Raw genomic sequence first — 26,624 nt, 5'->3', positions numbered from 1 at the left:
ACAATAATTTCTCCTTCCATGATGCAGTGCGTACCCAGTGTGTGTTAAGTAATTACTCATGCGATTACGAGTGTATTACAGATACTGCTATGCGTAACATAAGACTTAGCTGCTGTTCACTTTAAGCTTCATGTCATTCACCACTTAGCAGCATGCGCTGGCACACACTGCCCACCAGCCAGGTGGCTCAGTGGTAACGTGCACCTCTCAAAATCGTAAGATTGCGAGTTCACAATTCTGGTTGGAATTGCCCTGCCCTCCAAGGAAATCCACAGTGGTTGTCCGTAGGAATGGATCATTTTAATCACTGGCTCAGAGCTTTAAAAAGAAGATGGGCACCATCTCAAATGTTAATTTGAGCAGGAAATCACCTTTACTTTTAGATTTGCTGGCGAATAAGGTGCGCTAGTACACACAATATGTGGTGTGTACAATCTTTTTACAGTTATTTATCAATGCATTGCTGGATAATGGCCTCCCCGAACTGTGTTTTGTCATGGTGATTGTGGTAAATACTTCGCTACACTGGTCAGTGCGAGTTGGTGAAGAAGGGCTCAGGACCAGTTGCAAGATCACTGACCACTAATGACCATGGCCAGGAATTGAACTGTGGTTACAATGAGCTTTATAAAAAGTGTGTTTGTTATTGTTAGGCGAGAGACATTATGAGCTGGGACAATACAATACATTGTTTCTAAATGTCACATCTAAATGCAGCCACATCTCAAGATTCCTGACTGAAACAGTGATAATATTTATTCTCTTTCGAGAGGAGGTCAGTCACAGGAAGAGGGAAAGAAGCAAGGTCTTGAGCCTGAACTTTGAACAGGGGCAGGGATTCGACAGCACGAATGACTTGCGGTCGGGAGTTCCAGAATGCTGGGAGCAACAGAGCAGAATAAGTGATCTCCCACTGTATTGAAGTTAAATGGGCGACTTGAATAGAAACCACGAGTGAGTTGCTGGAGTGGAGGGTTGGTGATTGTGATGCTCAGCACTCTGGTGGCCTTCAAAGTCACCAGTTGGCAATGACAGTGCTGAACAAGTGTTCCATCTAGGGTGCAAACCAAACTAAGCCAATAAATATGTATAGAATAATTGCAAGAAACGATAGAAATGGAAAAGTTACTGAAAAAAACGTCTTAAAATGCCCAAGAAAATGTTGAAGGTAGAGACAAAAAATGCGTGAATAAAATGTAAGGCCACCGGGTTGAAGTGCAGAGGCAGCAAAGCATGAAATGCAGAAACATTTCTTTTCTATACATTTAAATGCATATTTCGATTACTTAAAATGTATTTCTGAAGATACATTCCTTTTTAATTTATTTTGTTTAACCAGATATGAAAATATAGCCTCATTGGCAAGAGTGACCTGGGTCACTAAAATGACTAAGGGCGACAAAACAACATATGGAGAGTGAGTAACATGGAACAAAGCAACATAGAGAGTGAGTAACATGGAACAAAGCAACATGGAGAGTGAGTAACATGGAACAAAGCAACATAGAGAGGGAGTAACATGGAACAAAGCAACATGGAGAGTGAGTAACATGGAACAAAGCAACATGGAGAGTGAGTAACATGGAACAAAGCAACATGGAGAGTGAGTAACATGGAACAAAGCAACATGGAGAGTGAGTAACATGGAACAAAGCAACATGGAGAGTGAGTAACATGGAACAAAGCAACATGGAGAGTGAGTAACATGGAACAAAACAACATGGAGAGTGAGTAACATGGAACAAAGCAACATGGAGAGTGAGTAACATGGAACAAAGCAACATGGAGAGTGAGTAACATGGAACAAAGCAACATGGAGAGTGAGTAACATGGAACAAAGCAACATGGAGAGTGAGTAACATGGAACAAAGCAACATGGAGAGTGAGTAACATGGAACAAAGCAACATAGAGAGTGAGTAACATGGAACAAAGCAACATGGAGAGTGAGTAACATGGAACAAAGCAACATGGAGAGTGAGTAACATGGAACAAAGCAACATAGAGAGTGAGTAACATGGAACAAAGCAACATGGAGAGTGAGTAACATGGAACAAAGCAACATAGAGAGTGAGTAACATGGAACAAAGCAACATGGAGAGTGAGTAACATGGAACAAAGCAACATGGAGAGTGAGTAACATGGAACATAACAACATGGAGAGTGAGTAACATAGAACAAAACAACATATGGAGAGTGAGTAACATGGAACAAAGCAACATGGAGAGTGAGTAACATGGAACAAAGCAACATGGAGAGTGAGTAACATGGAACAAAGCAACATGGAGAGTGAGTAACATGGAACAAAGCAACATGGAGAGTGAGTAACATGGAACAAAGCAACATGGAGAGTGAGTAACATGGAACAAAGCAACATGGAGAGTGAGTAACATAGAACAAAGCAACATGGAGAGTGAGTAACATGGAACAAAGCAACATAGAGAGTGAGTAACATGGAACAAAGCAACATGGAGAGTGAGTAACATGGAACAAAGCAACATGGAGAGTGAGTAACATGGAACAAAGCAACATGGAGAGTGAGTAACATAGAACAAAGCAACATGGAGAGTGAGTAACATGGAACAAAGCAACATGGAGAGTGAGTAACATAGAACAAAGCAACATGGAGAGTGAGTAACATAGAACAAAGCAACATGGAGAGTGAGTAACATGGAACAAAGCAACATGGAGAGTGAGTAACATAGAACAAAGCAACATGGAGAGTGAGTAACATAGAACAAAACAACATATGGAGAGTGAGTAACATGGAACAAAGCAACATGGAGAGTGAGTAACATAGAACAAAGCAACATGGAGAGTGAGTAACATGGAACAAAACAACATGGAGAGTGAGTAACATGGAACAAAACAACATGGAGAGTGAGTAACATAGAACAAAGCAACATGGAGAGTGAGTAACATGGAACAAAACAACATGGAGAGTGAGTAACATGGAACAAAGCAACATGGAGAGTGAGTAACATGGAACAAAACAACATGGAGAGTGAGTAACATGGAACAAAGCAACATGGAGAGTGAGTAACATGGAACAAAGCAACATGGAGAGTGAGTAACATGGAACAAAGCAACATGGAGAGTGAGTAACATGGAACAAAGCAACATGGAGAGTGAGTAACATGGAACAAAACAACATGGAGAGTGAGTAACATGGAACAAAGCAACATGGAGAGTGAGTAACATGGAACAAAGCAACATGGAGAGTGAGTAACATGGAACAAAACAACATGGAGAGTGAGTAACATGGAACAAAGCAACATGGAGAGTGAGTAACATGGAACAAAGCAACATGGAGAGTGAGTAACATGGAACAAAACAACATGGAGAGTGAGTAACATGGAACAAAGCAACATGGAGAGTGAGTAACATGGAACAAAGCAACATGGAGAGTGAGTAACATGGAACAAAGCAACATGGAGAGTGAGTAACATGGAACAAAGCAACATGGAGAGTGAGTAACATGGAACAAAACAACATGGAGAGTGAGTAACATGGAACAAAGCAACATGGAGAGTGAGTAACATGGAACAAAGCAACATGGAGAGTGAGTAACATAGAACAAAGCAACATGGAGAGTGAGTAACATGGAACAAAACAACATGGAGAGTGAGTAACATGGAACAAAGCAACATGGAGAGTGAGTAACATGGAACAAAGCAACATGGAGAGTGAGTAACATGGAACAAAACAACATGGAGAGTGAGTAACATGGAACAAAACAACATGGAGAGTGAGTAACATGGAACAAAGCAACATGGAGAGTGAGTAACATGGAACAAAGCAACATGGAGAGTGAGTAACATGGAACAAAGCAACATGGAGAGTGAGTAACATAGAACAAAACAACATGGAGAGTGAGTAACATGGAACAAAGCAACATGGAGAGTGAGTAACATGGAACAGAACAACATGGAGAGTGAGTGACATAGAACCAAATCCGAGCAGAGCAAGCACTTTCCAGGGAGAAATAAATAAACGCTCATCAATTTAAAATAAAATGCAATGCCCTTTGACATGTTTGCTCGGTAAACTCTACTTTGAAAACGTCCATGGAAAGAATTAAGGTGAAGGAAAAATGTACACGGAATGAATGTAATCGTTGCATTTGTAGGTAATCAGGCTTTAAATCGAGAGAGCAACTTCCCCATAGGGCCTGTATTACGCTTGCACACCTTTGGATGTTGCCTGCTGCTCGACGATCGCCCGCGTTTTAATGGTTTGTTATCTTTGTCCTTGCTGGCCTGATCAGGAGGTGGAGGTCAGTATTTAATTAAGATTTTTTTTCACATTCATTCACATTTTTTTAAGTGTGCGGGTGCAATGATTATATTTTAACTACGCGATTCTTTACAGCTGGCAAGGTTATTATCTATTTATAATCACTCTTGGTCTTGACAAAAAAACATGTTTAAAGCATTCATCCTCTTTGGTTCTTTCGGTAAAGTCACGTAGACAGAAAATAAATGAAATAATAGAATACGACGTTTCGATTGCAACACAAGCAATCGTCATCAGGTAGAAAGCAAACCTAGTGAACTTAGAAATACAATGCAATCCAAAACAGAGAGTCGGCTAACAGAACAGTCAGCACCTTACCTGGTTGATTACGTTCTTCCAAAGATTGCCGAAAGAGCCAAAGAGTAATTCCTGCAGTCACGAAAGCTTCAAATCAAGCATTAATCCCTAATGCCTCGGTTATCATATATTGCCATATCATCATGGGACCTCCTGTATTGCCATATTGAGTTTTGTTGCAAAATCCATATCAATAAGCGTGATGTTAATGCCAATCTTTTAATGTTAGCATCGACATTTTTTAAAAAATAAGCCAGCGTTGATCTGCATGTGAGTGTGTACGCGTACGTGTGTGTGTATGTGTGTTTGGGTAGCGGTGGCTTAGAGGTTAACGCACTAGGGTATGAACACGTCATCAACCTGTGTTCGATTTCTGGCCACAGCTAACATCAGTGGCGAGATTATCTGAACAAATCCTGAGTCTCCCCTAGATCAACTCTTCATGAATGAAGTAGTATGTTTTTTTTTAGAATAAAGTAGTATATGGCGCAGTGTGCTGGTCACACCAGCACCTCGTGCACCCTGCCAGTCTTCATCGGTACTTTCAAACAGCACTTGACCCATAGACGCTATTTGGGGGATCTTTGCGTTTGTATATATGAGATTTTGTCTTGTCTTAAGATTCAGTAGCTGGTTGCATAAAATACCTCAAGTACAACATTCCCTTTACGTTGACTGAGTTAAAATTATAAAGCGATTGTTGCCCTCGATGGTTCTTTAATGCAATAGACCACACGTTCATAGTTTGCCATAAAAGGCGAAACGCATCAGCTTTGCTATTTGCCATGTTGGTGAGCAGTGGTAGCACACGCTTTGTAATCCAGCACTGTGGAGCCAATGGTTCGTGGATTGCACAAATGTTGCGAAACACCTTTCCGTGGGCATCGAGATTCCATACCTTTGCTCTCCAGAAGAATTTGGAACAGTAAAAATGTTGACTTAGCCGGTTCTGTTCTGTATGGGGGATAGAGCGTTGCCACCTCACACATATGGGATTTCTTCAGGTGCTTCGATTGTCTCCCACATGTTAACACTCATTAATTGGCCGATAACACCTTCATCTATAGATGACTGCAGAGCTTGAGAAATTCTTGGCATCATCTCACCATCTGTCTGCCTTTCCCGCCTGCCTAGTTCCTCCTCGTGCCTATGAGTTTCTCTTTGAGAGTGACAAAATACTGTGCAGCACTTTACAATTTGAAATAATTATTACCATTAGTTATAGGAGACACCAGAATGCTTTTATTCTGCGAAAAGGCAAATTCGCAAAACCATGAGTGAACATAATGTGTGCACATATTGAACGTGGATGTCGGTGTTTTTCAGGAGGATTACTTTCGCTCCTGGGAGCAAGCCAAGCCATTTGACCAAGGTGAGCCCTGGTATCATTTTGTTGGTGAAATATCTGACGGTGAGTCGCCGGGGAGATTTTTGGCATCTCTTGGATGTTTCTCATTTTGGTGTCATGTGTGGTGGCGTTTATTTCAATCGCGCATAACGAGACTGCTGCTACTGATGCTGACCACCTGGGACGACGTGCGAGTGCAGATGGCGACGCACCTCCGAGAAGTGACGCACGTGCTTGCGTCACCGTCTCACGTTTGCTCCAGTTGAAACGACTCACTAAAAAATTAATGGCAGAGCAATGACAATTAACAGCAGAACGGTGGTGTGGTGGTTAGCGCACCAAATTAATTGGTGAATATGGCAAACCCTGGTCACGGCTAACATCGGTTAAGAGTGATATTTGAACCGGTCATGGCCCTCACCACCTCCCCTCCACCCCCCCCAATTCACCAACCCACACCCCACACTCACCAGCGTGGTGAAGTCTGGTGAAAAGAGCCCCATAAACAAAACGATATGGAGAGGCATTTTTTGTTTGTTATTTGTGGAATTACAAAGCGCTCTACATACACTTAGAATTCCACATGAACACCTATGGCATATGTGTTCCACTTTAAAATATGTGCACGTGCCAACATATTTTAGTCTTGGCTTCTGCGCTAAATATTTTAAAAGTATTTTTGGCTGCTTATTTGTTTTTTGTTGTTGCGTGAAGTGGATAATTTTGTGCAAAATGTTGGACCTTGGTGAATTGTTCCTGCATTTGTATCGTACTGTCCACCTTTGCATCTTCCCTTCAACAAGACGTTACACATCGGGTCCACGCAATTAAATCGACGCCTAATCCTTGCATCAGTTATTGCCTTCTTTTGTCTACTGGTCTTAGCGTTGAACACATTTTTGCTATTACAATGGGGTTTACCCTTTCTGGCAATAAAACAGGTGTTAAGATGTTAAAACACCAAACAGAATCCGTTTTCAAGGAATTCTGTCTGCATTAAGCAGACGTACTTGTGGTGAACATGCAAATAAAACATGTTCTGATAATATATGCATCTTCTTTGAAACTGATTGGTCTACACCAGACAGCTTTCTTTTTAGCATAGTCTCAAAGTGTTAGATCAGACAACGCCAAAAGGCGAACAGCACAAGACAATGCCACTGTCAGGGCATTTATAGCTCGGGGTGAGCAGCTACGATATTGGACCTTTCTTGCCCGTATCACTGTGAGTCAACGCATGCTCCCATTACATTAAAACCAGTGCACAGGATGCAAACCATCAACAATAAAAACGGGTTTGGAAATATGATGCATATGCGTGGATTATGTAACATTATTAAACATGTGCTTGTCTTCAGCACAATTGAATTAGTGGTACCGAAGTTGGGCACCTCTCAGGGCAAAACACTGTGTATTTGCAAGTACAGTCGTCCAGTTTCTTCTACAGTCGTCCAGTTTTTCCCTTCAAGTTTTGGGCAACCCTTTGATGAATTGGACCGGTTTTCAAAATAGTAGTAAGTCCACAGACGAAAGAGTTGGGTGGATCCTGGAGGTCACGTGTTTACTGTGCAGTAGCTGCGGGAGCTGCTGGTTCTGGCAAAAGTAGACAGCGCTTGGCGGTGTGGTGACATCATTGAGTTTGGCCATGATGACATCTTGATTTTTAAGTTCATATATCAGCACAACGTTATACTCAAGTCTTGTTGAGTGTATAACCAGTTTTAGACACTGAATTCTCCTTATGAGGGTAATAGTGCCTCCCCATTATAGACGGACATACGGACAGAGCTAATGCATACTATGCTTTCAACCTTATTTATAAAGTATAAAAAAAATCACATTCAATAGCCAGGGAGGGCAGGCTGCCCCTTCTGCCCCCCCCCATCGCGACCTTTGTTGGCTGTCGAGCACGCACACCTACACTCAGCAGGGCGAGATCTCATTCCGTAGCTGGAGCTGTGCACGACGCTTTGTTAATAAAGTCGCGCATCGTTCCTGCAGAGACTTGGGATGTGTCCGGCCTAATTACTGAATGTCATTGGAACTGAGATCTATGAAGAAACCGGTAGGCTCTGCTGTGCTGTTGCTAGCGGCTGAAATTATTCTTCCATTGAAATAATGAACGTGATGAAGATAGGCAACGAGGAGGAGGTGGCGATAGCACAGGACCACCAGCGGTGGGGTGCGGTGGTGGAGCGGAGGCTGCTGGAAAGAGATAGCAGTGCCCCCGAGTTTTGCAATGGCCATGGAATAACAATGAGGCAGCATTTGGCTTGTTTTTTTTGTTTTATAACCGGCTGTGCAGCTGCGTGGCTGCTCCCGTACCGGCATGCTCTTTTGTAGTGCGAGTGTGAGTGATATTGCTCTATAATATTCGGATTAGGGCCGGTTCCATCGTCCTGTTGAACGACTTGCTGCAGCCGCCGCCACCACCACAGCTACCCCCGCTGCCACTCGCGAGCTGTTTTGGATGCCTCACACGTCCGTTTCAGGATTTAGGCCTCGTCACATAATGTCACTGGTGAAGTGCCGCACGCAATAAAATAACATAAAATCCCTTTGTGTGCCGCACAACAAGATGGAGTTCGACCATGCCAGGCATCCAGGATCTTGTGCTGCCAGCGCGAGGATAATTTTGGCAGTCAATGTTAACGTCTGTAGTGCGCCTTCTCCCATGTAAATCCCACAGACTGACAATAAAGCATTTAGTGTCCAGGACAGGAGCCAAAGCATTAGATAAATAATTAATTTTCACTGATAATTAAAATCCATACGCATCGATTGGGCGATTCTTGTATGCGCCGATCATTGTAGAATATTTCAACCTCGTTTCTGAAACCTCTTAACAGACGGCTAAATTAAATAGTCCTATTTATTTTCGGTTTACATCGGATCTCGGTTTGTTGTCTGTTTTTGGGATAGTTTTTCTATTTGGAATGGGATGACTTTGAGAGAGCGAGGCGCGGGACTCAGATGTTCCCTCGACCCCCCGCGATGCCCCCGGGTGTAGGCGCGTGATGCGCGGTGGGCCCCATCTGTTAGGCCGCAAAGCATCCCAGGGAGGGCGTCCTCACCTGACCGCCGGCGCCCGGTTGCGCGTGTTGGGCCTGCGTGCGCGGAGCCCTTAATTGGAAACGTGAATTCGATAGGGTCACAATCTGCGCAAATCTAAATTACAAATTCGCCGTGAATCATTACGAGCCATTGCTTGAGCACGCCATCACCGTGGCTCTGTGCGTGCTGCCCGTGCTCCAGAAAATTAATCGGTCAATCAATCGGTTAATTTAACACGTAGGCTTTCGCGACCAATATCCATAACAAAGTTATTTTGGGTTAAATCGCGTAAATATATAAATGTGTCGTTTAAACCCGCCTGATGAAGCTAGTTGTAATTACTGGCGAAACATCGTACTCAGATTGTAAATGTTGTGGCTTGGCTCTCCAACACACCGGTGTGCTGCACTAGTGACGAATTGGCACGTTCTGTTTACGTGACAACCCTTACTAGTTGGCTGTGTCGGGTGGTGGCGGCAATGGCGTAGCCACGATTTTCAGGTAGGGGGAGCAAACCCTCCAGCAATTATAAATGATAGGAGTTGTTAGTAAGTAAAGACTTGTCCTTTGCTTTCTATTCGACGCGTGTGCGGCAATGGCTCAGCCATCGATCGAGGGTCGAATTCGAACCGCGTTGTGTGATTGGCATCGCGCTCGCTGAAGGTGAATGCCTTCAGGGAAGTCGTGTACTGTATACGAAACTGCGCACAATTTACGTAAAACTGCTTTGCCGCTACTTATTGCCATTTATGGACTCAGACTATTGTCCTATCATCTTATGGAGTCCCTGGCACGTAATAATATGCGACACAGTGGCAGTGGGGGTCGCAAAATTCTGATTTATTACTAATAATGATCTGATCGGATCATTGGGGGGGCACGTGCCACCCCACCCGCCCACTGGCCGCCAGTGGGTGGCGGGTTTTAATTTATATATTTATATTATTTGGGTCTTTCGGTAAAGCCACGTAGATAGATAAAATAATAACGTTTCTAACGCAACACAAGCAATCGTCATCAGGAGAGAAATATCGCGGGAGAGCTGCTGAAAATATTTTTTATATATTTACGCGATATAACCCTTCAAAAACCCTCGATTAATCCGTTAATGAATTCATTTTACTGAGAGAACTCGTTGAGAGCCCTTTGAGACGACATTTGTTTTGCATTTGGGACCTGGGTTATAAAACCAGGAGTATCAATGTCATCACCATCATTACCATAATTTTCACCAATCATATATCCCTGTAGTTTTACTATTTCTCATCTATATAAACACGTGTCTCTAAATATTTCTCTTCATACGCTACAGTAATTTTGCTGGAGCAGTCACACCTGATGACGGATGTTTGTGTTGCTTCCAAAACGTCGTGATTTAATTTAGTTGTTTTATTATTATTTTATTTTGTTTTCACCTACGTGACTTTACCGGGAAAAAAAGAGTATTTCCCATCTGTTGAATGCGTGCAGACTACAGTGGTTTACTATCTGGTCCATAAAACGATACAAACTCTATCCTGATGCCCTTTTGTGGCTAGAAGATCTTGACATTGGCATGTAGCTCCTGAACATATTGCCATATGCAAGAATATAATTGATTTCTATGTCCAGAACCATAAATGTTTGGGTAGCAAACATTTATGATTCAATGGATGTGCCGCTGAAATCAATGGCAAAAATGAAATGCAAGTTGAGCAGAATATTTTTTTTTAATTAAATGACAAAAGGCTAAAATAAGTAGATTGTACAAGATGCAAGTGACTGTAAAATGTGGACATACATTTTATTCAAGCAATAAAATGTAAATAAGTGTATCATTTGATTTGCATTTAGCTTAGACTAGCTACCACCAGTATAAACATATTAGCTTGATTGTAATTTACAACCCTCATCATTTATAGATCTCCCTGGCATGGCGAGGTCTTCTTGGTCACATTTCACGCTGGCCAGTGCGGAGAAGAGGAGTGGGGGCAGGTCCTGTTAATGTCACTCGCCACCAATATTGGACGTTGACGATAATTAATCAACGCGACTCAGTAACCAGCGCGCCATTGCTCCCATCCATCCTCAACAAAGTCCCCCAAAATGAATTTTAATGCATGTGCGACATGCCCTGCGACGTGCAATATATGGCTAGTTGGCATGAAAAAACCCTGAACTCATTACAAATGGCAATGACGAGTGCAGCTTTCACGCGGGCCGATTGGAAATGTCAGCGGTGATACTAATCCCGCCGAGCACCCTGCGCTTGGCATTTGTGCCGCCGCGCATCACTGCGCGATGTCTGCGTGGTCCGAGCGACGGTCGTGGTCGCGGTGGTGGCCATTGGGGCTCTGAAATATTGGCTGGCGGTGGGGCTGGAGGGGGGATGTGGGCGCTGCAGGAAGGCCCCGAGGTAACGAGGCGGAGGGGGTCGCGTTTCCTCTAGGGTTAATGATCTGTCCCTCAGACACGACCAAGCAGAAGATTGGGTTCTTTGTTGGGAAGAAAGGTGCCAGCTGGAGGGCCCCGTGTGTACACTTCAATAGGATGCCAAAACCTGCTATTGGTCTGGCCGTTTGGGAAACGCACCGCAGGTGTAAAGAGCAAGTGGGATAATACTAAACAGCTGGTCAGCAGTTAGCCCACTCTTGGCACAGGCATTGGTTTTTGATTTTTTTTTACATTCTTTTGTAAACTCAAGTGGGCACCTTACTAAATCACATCCCAAGCCTCGTTAGAAGGCGCTTCTGAGACGGCGCTAATTAAAAGCCGTGCGATGCATAATCTCTCGTCAAATCCTTTAACGTCTCCGTCAATCAAGTCTGCGCTGATTTACCGAGTTTTTTTTGCGTCGACGAGTAGCGCGGGCAACAGAATGGCCCGCGGCAACATGACGCCGTCGCTGTCCACAGACGAGCGACGCAGGAGGCACCGTCGGGGGAAACGGGAAGTGGTCGCTTCGAGCAGCGACGCCACGGCGTTGACCACAAATGTCGTAACGGTTTTCCCAAATTCATTATCGTTTCGTTGCATGTGAATCAAAGTTGCACTCATCATTCACTAATTATGTAAATACATATAATATCCCTGGGAAAATGTAGATATTTTCAAAGTAATTTATGAAAGGCACATGCTGATTGTAACTTAATGATGTTTAATTATAATTATCAGTGCAGTAACCTCTACAATTGTACATTGTAATTGACTCCAATATATTCAACTCAAATGTGAGGCTTAATAAAGGGTCAAGCATTAGTATTTTTTACTTTTGTTATACGTGGGTTATTTTCTTCATATTTAAAACCATAAGCGCAGCATGGAGAGTGGTGGCAGGGTGGCTCACCAGGCACTGCACTGTGAACCCAGCGATCTGAGTTCAACTCCCATCCACGACTAACATCAGTGACTAATGATATCTGAACCGACCCCCCCCCTTCCTCCCCAACCTTCTCACCAGTCCACGTTGACCAACGTGGTGAATTATGGTCAAGCAACCTCCATGACAAATACGGTGTGAGGAGGTGTCTGGATTGATAAAGGAATACATTTTATATAATTCATCATTAATGTATAACACAGCACACACACCTGTGGTCTGTATGTGCTGCAGTGGAGACTGCAGGTGGCGCATCCTGTCAGTTAACCTATAACACCCGGGTCTCTCCCGTGACCTCCCGATGGAAGTGATCCTGGCCATGATGACGTCACCGCCATTCAGCGGCAAATGGCGACTGTTATTGTGTGCTGGAGAAGTAAATCTGTCAACTTTTCTTTTCCCTCTTTGAGGGGGCTGGGGGGGCAATGGGAGTTTCAGCAAACAGGCTTTGGAGCACATGCTGCCATCACCCAGCTCCATAGAATGCACCTCGCGTCCATCCGATTACGCTGTGAAACCCATGGCTCTCGCAATCACAGCCCCCTGCTTGTCAGTGCACCTGCACACATCTCAATACGCTCTTCTGCATTAAAAATTACACACTAGGCACATATGAAGTACCGTTGATGACTCTTGGACACCGTTGGTGAGGCACACGTATTTATTCCGTACAAGTAGTCACAACTGTGGACATACAATACTAGAGGGGGTATCGGCCCCCTCACCCGGCTAGCTGGGAATACACTGCTAGCTATCTCTGACCTACCTCTTAGTCCTCCACTAACGGGCTAGGGGAGGCTGTCTGGCCCGACACTGGTAAGTCGGGCTACGGTACCCGAAGTCCCAGAGCACTAGCTCTGGTTCTCGGGACCACGCCGCTGGCTCGGTCCTGCGCGGCCCTGACAAGGGCGGCGTCCCAGGGGAGTCCAGGGCTCTAGCTAGACGATCTTCGGTCTTCACTGGTTTAGCTTTAACATTCTGCCCCGAGCCCTCTGACACATCCCCCTTTATACTCCACCCCCGCTGAGGGGTGGGGCCCCGGGCTGCCTGGTGCGGACGTCGTTGAGAGCACCCCCCCCCCCCCCGTGCACTCACGTAGCCCCGCCCACTGTGTTTGTTTCCCATAAGCTGCCATGCATAACGGCTCTCTCTCTAACACCCCTACACATACAAGGTGTGTTTGGATATGGAATGTGTAATAATAAACTAAAAGCGTGAACTAAATTCATGCCACATGGGTGTGTGTATTTTGGCATTATTCTTAGAGCCCTGGGGGGTTTAAATGTGAAAGTGAAGTGTGCCACACCATCCCTGGCTTCGTGCCAAGTGAACACCTTCTTCCCGACAGACGCATCTTGTTTTAGACAAGAGGTTTTCGATCTCCATGGTTGGCGATGACTTGCGGGTTCATGACTTTGCGTTGAGCCAATTTTTAAAATATTGTCATTCCCCCCCACCAAATTCTATCCTGATTTCGCGATCAGCTTCATATCATGAGACTAATTAATTTTCCAATCAATTATCTCTCAACTGAGTTAAACTCGTCGTGTTAGAGAATTACCCACTGAAGCGTATATCGCAGAGCTGCCTCTGAGATCTCTTCTCGCGACAACCGGTCCACACAGTAGAGGGTAGAACTCTCCTACCCACTCTGCCACAAGACAGTCATGTTCATCGATTCATAGTCAAACCTACATCTTAACTCACAGATCTGGAATTTAGCCAATTGTGAATAGAACTAAATCTATCGTGATAGTTTATTTCAATAATTCGTTAGTGACCTGGCAGAGGTTGTCAAATAATGACACGGTATAATTGCAGGTGGCTGGCTGGATCGAATCCAGGATCTTGGTGGTTGCCAGCTCAGCTCTCTGACCTCTAAGCCACCCGACCAACCACCTTGATTTTCAAGTCGAGCCATTCTTTGTTGACTTCCCCATTGGCCGGCTTGTAGCGTCCACAGTTCTTCTGGGGGGCAGGGCATGAGCCACGGGTCTCACTCACCTCTCATTGCCAAATCGTCCATCGCGAGCGCCCGTCACTCTCTGCTGAGAAAGGGCCCCACATGCACGCCCCTCTCACGGTTTTTTGTGCCTTTCTGATGAGATGTTTCATTTTAAGGAGACACGAAATTGCAGCATAAGGAGAAAAATGCTGGCATCTCCGTGGTTCGGCGGGTCGTGCAGAATTGCAATGCCTGACCTTAGTTTTGAATGAATGGGTCTCGGGAGGCGCCCGCACGGCGCTTTTGACTCTGAGCCCTGGAAATGAGATCCGAGATGCAGGTCAAAGCGCTCGGGAGGTGCTCGCTCCTACATTAAACCTCGCTTCTTATTGGCTACACTTGCACTGAAATGAAAGGTAAAAAAGTTGAAGAGTGCAGCCCCTGACATTGCTTTGCTTGCACCACTGCTGGTCGAATTCCATCCACTAGGAGGGAGCTCGCTCGCTCAAAACAGTCTCTCTTCAGGGTAATTGTATTTGAAGGGGTGGGACTACTCACACTTTACCACAACGCACGCGGTGGCGTACGCATTTTTATTGATGGGTGGATAGAGGGGGGTGGATTTAAGATAGATTTGCACCATTGTTTCCACTGCCACACCAGCAAACCAAACAGATAACTTATAGGGATTGCAAGTGTCGAACAATTATCACTGCGGCAGCTATCCATATTTCCCTATTTGCATTGCAATATCACTCCAGAATAAACGTTTATTTACATCTAAAATCGGTAAAAAGTCACACTTTTTTGCATGGAGTTACCTCTTTACACTGATGTAGTGGCATCGCGCTGGTTGCTGGCAGAAAAGGGTAACTGCGGTGTATGGCAGTACCCATGTCAGCAGGCCATGATAAACACGATATTTCTTGTGGCGAAATACTCTCAACCTATGTTTCTAAATGGGGAGAGAGATATGCAAACTCCAAATATACAGGTATCAGGGTCGGGATCGAACCCACGTCCTCCTGTATACCAGGGGAGGTATTTAACATTTCACCACCATGGCACCCTCATATATTCACTTGGATCTCACATACCCCTCCATTTACCACGGTTGGCTACAAACGGTACAAAAGAAGTTCAACATACATCCCAGAGAATTTAACAGTCATCAACGTTTTATATTGCTCTTGCCACGCGCCTCTTGATGTATCCAGATACACGAATTTGATCAACACTTTCAAAAGGAAATAGGCGTTTAATTTGTATTATTATCATGATTCACTTACATCCCTTCTGTCTATCCTAGTGCCTAGTCACACATGGCCCAGGGTTTAACCATACTTACTATGCATGTAAGTTGCAGGATGGTGAAAGAGAGGCTCTTCTAGAACCAGCTTAGATTTCACTTGCCACTGATGTTATTTATGGCCAGGAATCAAACCAGGGTTTCCAGGCGTATAGCATCATATGCTAATAACGGCACCACTTACTCCCCCAATGAATATTGAAACCACAAATACCAGTCTAAACAACAGCAAAATGTGCAACACTTGTTTCTTTTCATTTCACACATATTACACTTTACCGAACAGGACCATCGTTTTCCACTCGGTCACAAAATGACCTTGAAGCTAGAGGACAGGAATATTTCTTAAATGTTATTTTTATTCATTCGTTTTTGTTGTTGGTAGGTGGAGGGGGTGTGAGTTGGGGTCATGTACAATTTTGTTATTTTCACAAGCCGCCGACACCCGAGGATTATTCATGGACTGCCTCATGCGTGAAATCTCACGAACACTGCTCGTTGGGCTCTTCTGCTTTCTCCACTGTTCCTCTCCCACATCGTGTTTCCAGCAGCCCCCAGATACCTTGCTCCCTCCCAGCTCTGTAACCACTTGAGTCTGCATTTTCCAATGGTAGCTTTTTTCCCCCTCTGTACTTGAAAAGAAAGATACGGGAATGTTCCATTCCATTGGCTTGTGCCTTCGGCTGGCAAATTATAAATTAACCCTTCGTCTGCTTTCGGACCGACAAAGGCATGCGGCAGGGTGGGGGCTGAGGGAGAAAGAAAATGGGAGAACGGAAAATCCACACCCTCAAGGGCAGCTGATAGCCAACCGCGCTGCTCGTAATGCCTTTGCAGACAGCTCAACAAGACATATGACTCGCGAAATATGGAAAAGAAACACCCTCGACATTGTCAGTTGCGCAAGAGTGCAAGTGGTCGAGCTGGAGCCATTACTTTTAGTTGTTTATGTTTCAGAAAATGTTTCTGGCCTGTCAAACTATTGGCTTTCTTGTTTTGCCAGTGACAGACAGACAGACGTGACTAAGGAGGCACAGGCTGGGCTAGCCAATTTGCAAGAGGGACACAGCAAGCAGCCTGAGCGTGGCTTTGGCCAAGGCTGGTGAATCCCATAGATTGGACATAAATTCATGAGGCTACTTGTCCGTCCTTGATGCAACGATGACAAAAAAGCTGCAAATCAGGAATCAATTGGATGAATTATTCACGTTCCGCCCTTCGCATGACAATCCCACGTTATTGTTCGGTAAAATCTGTCGGTAGTTTGGCAGTAAGACTGCGTCTCACTGTAGAGATTGTGCTGTCGCATTGAATTGCAATGTTGCCATTTTCTGAGAAATGGGATGCGGCAACACAACGTGTATTTTAAATTTTGCATCAATGACACAGAGAGACTTGGCTGAGGCTGTCGTTGCTGGCGCAGGAGCTAAAAATCAACCTACAGTAAATGCGCGATGTTGTTGTGTGCATGGATGTGCGCGTGCTGCCAAACTCACCTGACCCCGGGCTGATTCTATTTATCTCTCTCTGATGAATCAACTCGCGTGAAAATCACTCACTTGTCCACGCAGCACCACACGGCTTGCGTGTCACGTGATTATTTTTTAGATTGCTCCTTGCGTGAATAATGGGTTGCCTGGCTGATGGGCCAAATGTACTGTTATATACGTATTCATACCTAATCCATATTCAATTACAATTACGTAGACTAGATGTCGATATGTGGGGAGTGGTGGCAGAGTAGTGCGCTGCACTATGAACCTCGCAACATGAGTTTGATTCCTGGTCATACTGAACATCAGTGGCGACGGTAATATTAACCGTTCCTGTGTTCTAACCCACCATGACAAACCTGTACTGCCAAGTGTGGTGAAGTATAATCAAATAGCACCCATGACTGACATGGTGTGGAGAGACAATCTCAGTAAAGTTGGTCCAACGGTTCCAACCACATGCAAACGTTGGCGCAACGTTGCATGTGTACTGGGTTCATCCAGCAGTGGATTAAGAAAGGGCTGAACGTACCTCTACAGTGGAATGGTATTTAGGTGTGTGTGTGTTTGTGCTGTTATGTGGGGACACATTTATCTTCATGGCACCTTAGCTCTACATTGACCTTCACATGAATACTCTGCCGCGGAGTGCCTGGCGATTACTAGAGTGATAACCTTTGTCACATTTGATATAAACAAACGGTGAAACCTCGTTTTCTGATCCGGTCCACGAAAAGCATTGCTCAGTCTACTAGTCGGTGCTCATTTTACCAGGTGAGAGCCACTGGGGAGATATGGTGGCTCTTTCACAAAGGAGACCCGGGGATTTTAAATACCCGCAATCACGATCAAGGCACAGGGTGCTCTCGAGATGAGATGATTACCAAGTCGACTGCTGTTGCCAGCACAGGAGAAAGATAGATGGTACGGGTGGAACGATTCTCCCTCCTCCAAAAGATTTGATGAACGAGGCAGCAAGAGCAGAAGCAGATGTACCCAACAGTCACAAAGACTGAGGGATTTAAGAATTATAGTGACTGCAAAGGTTATGACAGCCCATTGCATCGTGTGAGTCAGATTCGGCCATGAATCGATGCATCGTTATGTGGCCCCGGTGGAAATCCAGATCCCTGAACTCGCCGGTATTGGAGTTGCCAAGCGCTCGGAAGGGGTAGGAGAGGAGCTGGGGGTGATGAAGAGCTTGGGCCGGAGAAACGCTTCCTCAGCTGAAAATCGCACAAAGCAGTGGGTTTGCCTCCCAGAGTGCAAGGCATCTCTTTTTTTACTTCTTGCAGAGGTTATTGAATGATCTACGCAAATCTATTCCAAACCCTTTTGTTCACACGCACGTGAGGCTGCGTGCATGTGTATGTGTACGTGTGGTCCCGTTTTAAAAAGCATATTGGTGAACCCCTGTTTGTGACAAGCACAGCCCGTTTGTCAAGCCACACTGCACGTCCAGTGGGGTTATTTGAATATACTTTACCGCGCTGGTCAGTGCGGGTTGGTTGAAGGTGGGGAGCACATACACTGAAGTGTAGTACAGTACAAAGATGGGTTTTGCAGCCTAGAACTCATGGGTTATGTCAGGTGGTCGCCCATCTGAGCACAATGCATTCGCCACTCTGCATTGCTTTGGAGAGCTGATGAGATGGGGTGCATTCCGGGTGATTTGTCAAGAGGCTTTATTTGTATGTGTAGGTGCATAAAGCTGGTTTGGATATTCGGTTGGGCTGTATATACCGCGTTTGTGGTCAAGCATACTATGCTGTGAAAACAACGAGCCGGGTTCGATTCCTGCTCACGACAAATAAAAGTGGCGGATATTTGAACTGGTCCTGCCCCCCCCCCGAGGATGGCCCAGTCTTAAATGAGTACCTGGTACAATGTGTAAATATCAGGACTGGGGAGGCAAAGGTGGCCAGCTGTGGTGTTAGCCTGCCACCACCCCTTGTGTTCCATTCTGGTCTTCATAGGTGCTCACTAACATCACTTGCCCTAACAGGCTTTACAAGGCTATATGGGGAATCTTTGTGTTTGTATTCAAGGAAAATAACAGGAATTGCAACATTTCATGTACATCATGACCATGTCATAAAAAATGTAGATCTAACTCAAAGAGCAGACATACCTTTATGAGCCAATAAATATATTGATCGAAATATCATCATAGATCACAACAACACGTGCATTACAAAATAGACCATGGGAAATAGACCATACAAATGAAAATAGAGATGCAGTGTATTCAAACAATCGCGACTGTTTGTAACCATTCACGTACAGTTGTGTATCCACGATGATAAAGGTTTTGTTGATCATCATCGCAACAATGCTCAAAGCGAAGAAGGTAGTGGTGACGATGGTGATTATCTGTAAGGAAATAATGAAGATTATGATAATTATATTAATTATGGTTATAGAGCTTATGATAATATATGCATGTTGAACTTATTTTGCACCGTTCGTAACCAACCGTGATAATTATCGGAGGTGCGGGCGAAGGACAACAAATGAGACACAAAAAGCAGTTCTAAAGAAATGGCTTTTCAATCTTGATTTAAAAGTGCATTGCTTCAGTGGCTTCCTAATAGGTTGTGTTGTTGCTGATGATCATGGTGATGATCATAAAGAAGGTTATGTTGACCGGGATGATAATAATGATGAAGGTTATTTTGATGCCGATGATGATTACAGAGACAATGATATGGCAGTGCTTTATACTAATGACGGTTACATGCATATTTCCTCGGAGCGAAAGACAGGAGTGATTTTGGGCAAACATCCTGTAGTGATGTACATGCTTCCGTGTGCTCCTCGCCTGTCTGTGCAACACTGCACTTCAAGGGACCAACTACTCCACACTCGGCTGTACAAACACACACTCCCTGCACGCACGTATACACACACATACGTTCGCACTCACTCGTGCGCACTCACATATGCATGCACGCACCCAATCACTTATGCACTCACGCACTCACTCACTTATGCACTCACGCATGTACTGTATGCACTCATTCGGCCATGCATGCACTCGCAGCTCAGGGTCAGTTGTTTATTAAATTCATGTTTTGATTTTGTTTCTTTGTACTTTTACATCATCGTCCTAATCACCATCATCAGCCATGGTCAATCCACTGCTGGATTAAGGCCTCCCCAAGCTGCTGCCACCACTCATGATCCTGCGATGCAACGATCTACTTAGCACCTTCTCAGCGAACACGTTCCAACCCTTGGTTATACTTAAATGGAGATCAGTTTTAATTATTAGTTATATTCTGTACCAGATATCCTACTTCCAAACACAGTCGCATCAGATTAAATTGGACGCTAAATAATCCGAGCGAACATTGTACAGAATCATTGCCATAAATAGCATCTTGTCCTCATCTCCAATTTTGCAGCCAAAATAAAGGTGATGAGCTTTCTTAACCTTAGTGGTTATACTGCACTTTTGTGATGTAAACGTCACTTCACCACAAACATAGCAGATGTGATCTGCTTTGTTCACACAAGTACAAGGCATATCTGCTCACTTTGGCTAAACAGAAATGTGTCCCTTTGCAAAATCAAACACTGACAAATATGAGAGCACGACACTGTATGATTTCTAGAGCCGATATAGGGATATTTGCTCAGCAGAGGGATATAAGCTTGGTTATAATTGCATCATCCATGACGTCTAGGAATAACGTGATGTAATTCATATCATGTATGATGGAATACCAGGTTCAGATTGTATCATTCATTGTTTTGCTCAAAAGCAAGTACCGTCCAAAGCCAGTCATAGATTTATTCATAGATCCAGTAAAATATGTATTTTAGTCATTTATGGTTTACATTGAGATCCCTTCTCTTTATAACTCACTTATCCTCCACCATTCCCAAGTCAAGGGTCGTATATACTTACCCAGTAGCATATCTTGAAAACTAGAGCCAATCAACAATTTTAAGCATCATTTTCATTCTCGGTGACCCAGAATGAGTTAAGTTGGACTATAAATATTTCGGAAGAATTTTGGCTGTAGACCAGTGTAATTTATCGCTCATGCCTGAGCCAAAAACCGCCCTGTGTGGCAATGTCCTACGTTAAAACATTCTACTCATCGCTCGACTTATAGACATAAACACATACGTTAAAAGCAATAAAATACAGAACTTATCAAAATAATATGCTCATCACCTAAAAACACAGATTAATTTTTGATGTATGTAATGCGGGGAGCGGTGTGGGGACAGTGGTTCGGCACTGCACTATGAGCCATGGCATTCCGAGTCCAATTCGTGGCCATGACAAACATCGGCAGCGGTGATGTCTGAATCAGTCCTGGGCCCCTGTGAAGTATTGTCAACCAACCCCCGTGACCGCCACAGTGTGGAGGAGACTTTCATCCAGTGGATACATTGACAAAGGGCCGTAGGCTATTATGATTGCATTGGTCCACTGGGAGTAATAGGATAGTTAAAACTCGGCTTGGGGTTGCGAACTGTAACGTTGCACAACATTTTAGTTATTTTTTTACCGTTCCACCCATTCATCCTCAAACTCCCAACTCCCCCCCACCACTGCCCTTCCCCTATAGAGAGCACAGAATGTGCATATACCACTGTGACTTCTGCAATGATAAGCCTACAAGGGCCACACTCAGAGTAAGCGACTGTCATCCCTGCCGATGTGTTGACGCTGGCCTGCGATGAGGCTGCAGTTGTGAAGTCTTGGTGACATGGTTGAGGAAATTTACTTTCATAAAAGCTCGTGCCAAAATCACAGCAGTTGTCCCAATAGAGACGCTGATCCCTCGCCCCCCTTCCAAGAGGCTGGCAGTAGGTGGCAGTTCACCAATGAATTATTTTATTGAATTTCCCCCCCCCCCCCATATACATGGTGGGTTTTCTCTAGGTTCCTCAGTTTCCTCCCACTTGAAACCAAACTCTTGTTAATGGAATTGGGCAATTTTCCCTTCTAGAAAACAGTCTTGAGACTCATTGAGCTTTTGCAAATTAACAAATTGAGGCTTTTTCTCAGTAAATAAAGGGCATTATTATTTTATTTATTTTATTTGGAATATGGCATTTTCACCACTGGGTCAGACCACCAATGAAGATGAGCACCAGATATTGTTATTTAAGAAGGATCATATTTTTACTTTTATTTGACACTTTGTATGTATGTATGTCTGACAAAAACATTAGCAAGCTGAAGTGTGGACACATTTTTTTGACATGTGTCATGAGGAGTACTGGAAAATCCGACCATGTCCGTCCGGTGCTCACCAAGCTGCATTGACTTTTGGTTATTGAACGAATATATTAAAGGTCACGCTCATTACACACAAAGTGCTTGCCATTAATGAACCACAATACCTTGCTGATCTTGTGAAGGAGCATAAACCATCACACAAACTCCAGTCATCCTCGCAGCTACGAATGGCTAACCATCGAACAAAGACGGTCACTGCATCGTGTGCTTTCAAATGTGCATCTACGGTCGTCTGGAACACTCTTACTTCCAATATTAGGAAGTCACTGGGGCTATGCACCTTTAAATCTAAATTGAAAACGAATTTCTTTAGAACTGCTTTTTATGTTCAGTTTCTTGTCCTTTCCCTACAACTCTGTTTAGCACAGTTGGCTATGCATGGTGCGAAAAAAATTAAACATACATACATGTGCAGACCCTTTCCACCAGCAGTGACATGAGGAATCAATTGCAGGACTGCACCTTTACCTTTTAAAAATGCATTTATTATGGTGGTGGTAGTGGTGGTGCAGGGAGGAGATCTAGAGCATATCAAGTCCTCCTCAGGACCATCGCGCCTCCTGCGTTGTTTGCTGTTCTCTCTGTTGCCACGGGAGCGAAAACCGCACAAAGAAAAAGTCACCCGAGGTCTTGCGTGGCGTAAACGTCTATAATGAATCTACCCGCAATGCGACTCCGGGGAGCTCGTCTGTAATTGTGATCGCTCCCTTCGCGAGGGTAATGGAGACCAGGATGTCATTGCCACAGCCATTAGTATAATAGAAGACCGGGTCCTTCAAGCAACCTTTTAAGTCAATAAAAGCACAAATGTGTAAATGTATAAAAGAGAAGATTGGAAATGAGCATATCTGTGATGGGACCACTATGGATAGAGTGGCCATTCACATTTGCACTTGGAATAATAGCGAGTGGGCAAGAATTACAAAAGTAACATTTGAGCTAATATTGCTGGTTTAATTGTTTATTTTCGATATCGGTTGTGACAATGTTGAGCGAGTGCCTTGTGTTGGTTCACATAGAAGTTGTGTCACTAATCACTGCCACAGGGACTCCTTAGGCATCTCGAGTCTGCACACGTTGGGGTTTAAACACCAACGTTCTCATTGAGTGAGGGAGATGTGCATGCCAGCAGGCTGGGTTTGAGTCTGGCGTTACTCGCATAGTACACAACACAGTGCCCTGGAGCTCACACGAACCTGTAAATCGCAGATATCATAAATCACTTTCTCCGTCTCATCCCACCTCTCCTGCCGGCTGCATTAACGAAGAGCTGCATCGCAAGGCCGACGGTGCACTGGTAAAACTAGGCGATTGCTTGAAACGAAAATCCCTTCCGCCCGTCGTCTGTTCCTGACGCGCACAGGACTCGACCCTTCCAAGGACCCCTGCCGCAACGTCAAATGCAGCCGGCGCAAGGTGTGCGTTGCCCGCGACTACAGCTCTGCCAGCTGCGTCAGCCGCAAGCGCCTCGTGCACAGGTGAGCGACGAGGGGGGGTGAGGGGCCGGTTAACGCGTGCAAAGGAGGTGTGTGGGGGAGATGCAGCACCTCAATGACGACACCAGTGCGCCGTGACGGTGGGCGCCCATGCATGTGCAATTTGGCTGGCGCCGGATGTGAGTTAAAGCTGTGAAAAACTACATCTGCGACATACAGTAGATTATGAGTGTTCTTTCGGTAAAGTCACATAGGTAGAAAAATAAAATAAAACAAAAAATAACATATCATGACGTTTCGATCGCAACACAAGTGGTGTTGCGATCGAAACGTGACTTTACCAGAAGAACCAAAGAGTATGGATTTCTGCAGTCCCGAAAGCTTCAAATCAAGATTATGAGTGTTAGGAGCAACCAATTGGAGGGTGCAAGCTGTCGCCCGAACAGATGTGGTGTTTCTTGCAAACGTTGTGGAAGTTCAGTCCTTTGGAGTTTTAACTTCGTAAGGAAATTATTGAAAATAGTTCACGAACTTGCATCGGGGACCATTCTAAGAATTGTTACAAGGGGCAGCTTTTTGGTTTTTACATAATGGCAGTGTTTTTTACTCTGGCAAATGTTACCATTGATACTTTGTCGATGAAATAAGCAGCAAAGCTTCACCATTTTGCGAAGGAAGTTTATTTTGACATCATAAATTTCCAGGGAATTTTTGAAAATCGAACGCCCTTCGAATCGAGTAATTGGGCGCAGGATGGTGAGCGTGCTGACCACGAACCTGCCGGCAGACATTTGTTTCTGCGTGTGTGGATGACACGGGGATAGTCAGTGCATCCCGAGAGACTTAAAACTACATTAGCCACATGCCCTCGCTGTCGTGCTCTCCTGATATCCGCAGATCGTTCCGGTTCAAGCTGAGCCGCTTGGGCTGGTGTAGGCATTTGTCATGTTGCACTAAGACAAGGACTGCCCGGTAGGATGCCTATATTAGCTTGCAACAGAAAATAAAATGTGTGCACTGACCCACATTCACCCACACTGGGATGCAAGGACACCGTGCCAAGTTGGCACGTGGCAGGGGGTGGCGACCTCGCCGTGACGCCACAGCTCGAGCTGGTTACAGTGATTACCCCAGGGGGGCACATTAATCTGCAAATGCGGACCAACACTTACGCCAGTGATTGACGTACTGACGCGCCAGCTGACACAGTGCCGCTCAGGCTGACAACCTGACAAACGTTCCGAGTGTGCTGATGACGACAATCTGGTCTGCCAAGGGAGTTGCAGAGGCATTTAAAATGCGCTAGAATGCATTGCTCTTTGACCATAGGTGATCTGTATTCCACGCCAGAGCCTACGATCTACACAAGCCATGTTTATGTTTGCGCAAACACGCATGTGCGTGAAACAACAGATGCCCAACGTATGCACATGCTCGTTGGCAAACACAAGCACGCTCATGTACTCGAGTTTGCAAGGACGGCAACATTTTCCTCCTCGGGGGCTTCTACATCTGTAAACTGCCCACGCCAACGTGGAACAAATCCCAGACCTGGTTCAACCTTTGAAAATGCAACCCGCTGTTTAACAAATACTTCCTCGTGCTCTGAGATCAATACTGCTGGGACAATGGGCCCTTGTAGTCCCTTTGTCTTTTGTGCTTGACAGCCCACACACAACACAAGAGTATATCACATAGCGAGGCGTGTATATAACGTATGTACATGCTCCCAGCTCCACGCAGTCAGTTGAATTGTGCCTTGTGAAATGGTGTGCGGTGCAGGGCCAGCCAATGTAGACATGGCGATATTGGTCATTTAAAGGGAATTGTTGAGTAAATTATGTTTGTTAAATGCGGGAGGGTACGTGGATCTTGTGTGCGTTTATCAAAGTAATTGCTCTGTAAATAAGAAATAGGGAGATGGGGGGTTATTTAAAGAATTGAATTACGCTGGTAATTGCTATTTATATGGTATGGACGAACGGCACTTTTGAACGCTATAAATACAATTATTTTAAACAGTTGCTGTGTGCATAGCATAATGAATAGTCGACTTTGTGAGGTATGAGGTTTTCATTATCTGCATTAGTTAAGTGCTGTGATGTGTGTATTTCTTTTTTGCCTGTTTGTATATGTGCTTGTATTTTTAATTCACACTCTATAAGTAAATCATATTTCAGACAAGTTGGCATGAGGTCACTAATAAATGGGTCATGAACCACGAAATTGTGGAATATGACACAAAACATGTGAGATTGCATGCTTTGTCTACTATAATGATGATCATGATTTGTTTTTGATGGAGCACTCCAGTCCCAGCTGTCCCAGGGGGTACACGATGACTGCACCTGACCTGAAATCAGGCAGTAGTGGGGCGATTATAGCTATGTGTAATCCCAATTGAGTAGTTTGCGGGTAATTTGTATAATTTAGAAAGTTTCATACCCTAACGCCCGGCACATAACGGCCTACTAAGTTTGAATAACGTCAGGGGATTTTGACGTGTATTCTGAAGCACATGTAGTATTTTCATGATTGATACACCTTCGGTAAGAACCAGTGTGGCCACCAGGTGCAAACCGCGGACCTTTGCAATCAGCGGCTTGGGCCAAGTCACCACCAAATGAAACCCCCATTTTAAGTTATCTCTAGCCATTACGATTGTATCCATTCACAAGGGCCGTCAGCTGCCAGAGGTGGCGCAGGGGTGTGAGGATGCGAGGGTTGGCGGTGATCTAAAATCGTGAAATACGGAAGGTTGCAGCTCCTGTGTACGGGTGTCCAGGTCAAAGATTGAAAAAAGTAGGATTCTCCCAGAAAATACAGC

General features: G+C 44.6%; 1 protein-coding gene across 2 annotated transcripts in view; it reads left to right on the top strand.

Moving 5' to 3' along the window:
- The window catches only part of LOC144934085 (testican-3-like), a 213,654-nt gene that overhangs the window by 106,490 nt on the left and 80,540 nt on the right, over nucleotides 1-26,624 (top strand). The window contains exons 1-3 of one of the 2 annotated variants that reach the window (XM_078859463.1): nucleotides 4,214-4,274; nucleotides 5,918-5,963; nucleotides 23,725-23,839. In XM_078859463.1, coding sequence (XP_078715589.1) covers nucleotides 4,230-4,274; nucleotides 5,918-5,963; nucleotides 23,725-23,839 — 206 coding nt within the window. In that variant the 5' untranslated portion in view covers nucleotides 4,214-4,229. Of the gene's footprint in view, nucleotides 1-4,213; nucleotides 4,275-5,917; nucleotides 5,964-23,724; nucleotides 23,840-26,624 lie in introns of those variants that run through there. The other variant, XM_078859462.1, reaches the window with a different exon arrangement.

Source organism: Lampetra fluviatilis, chromosome 9 (genome assembly GCF_964198595.1).
Source record: "Lampetra fluviatilis chromosome 9, kcLamFluv1.1, whole genome shotgun sequence".
Taxonomy (NCBI): Eukaryota; Metazoa; Chordata; class Hyperoartia; order Petromyzontiformes; family Petromyzontidae; genus Lampetra; species Lampetra fluviatilis.
Note: the sequence above shows the minus strand (reverse complement) of the source record. Positions and strands in the feature narration are given on the sequence as shown.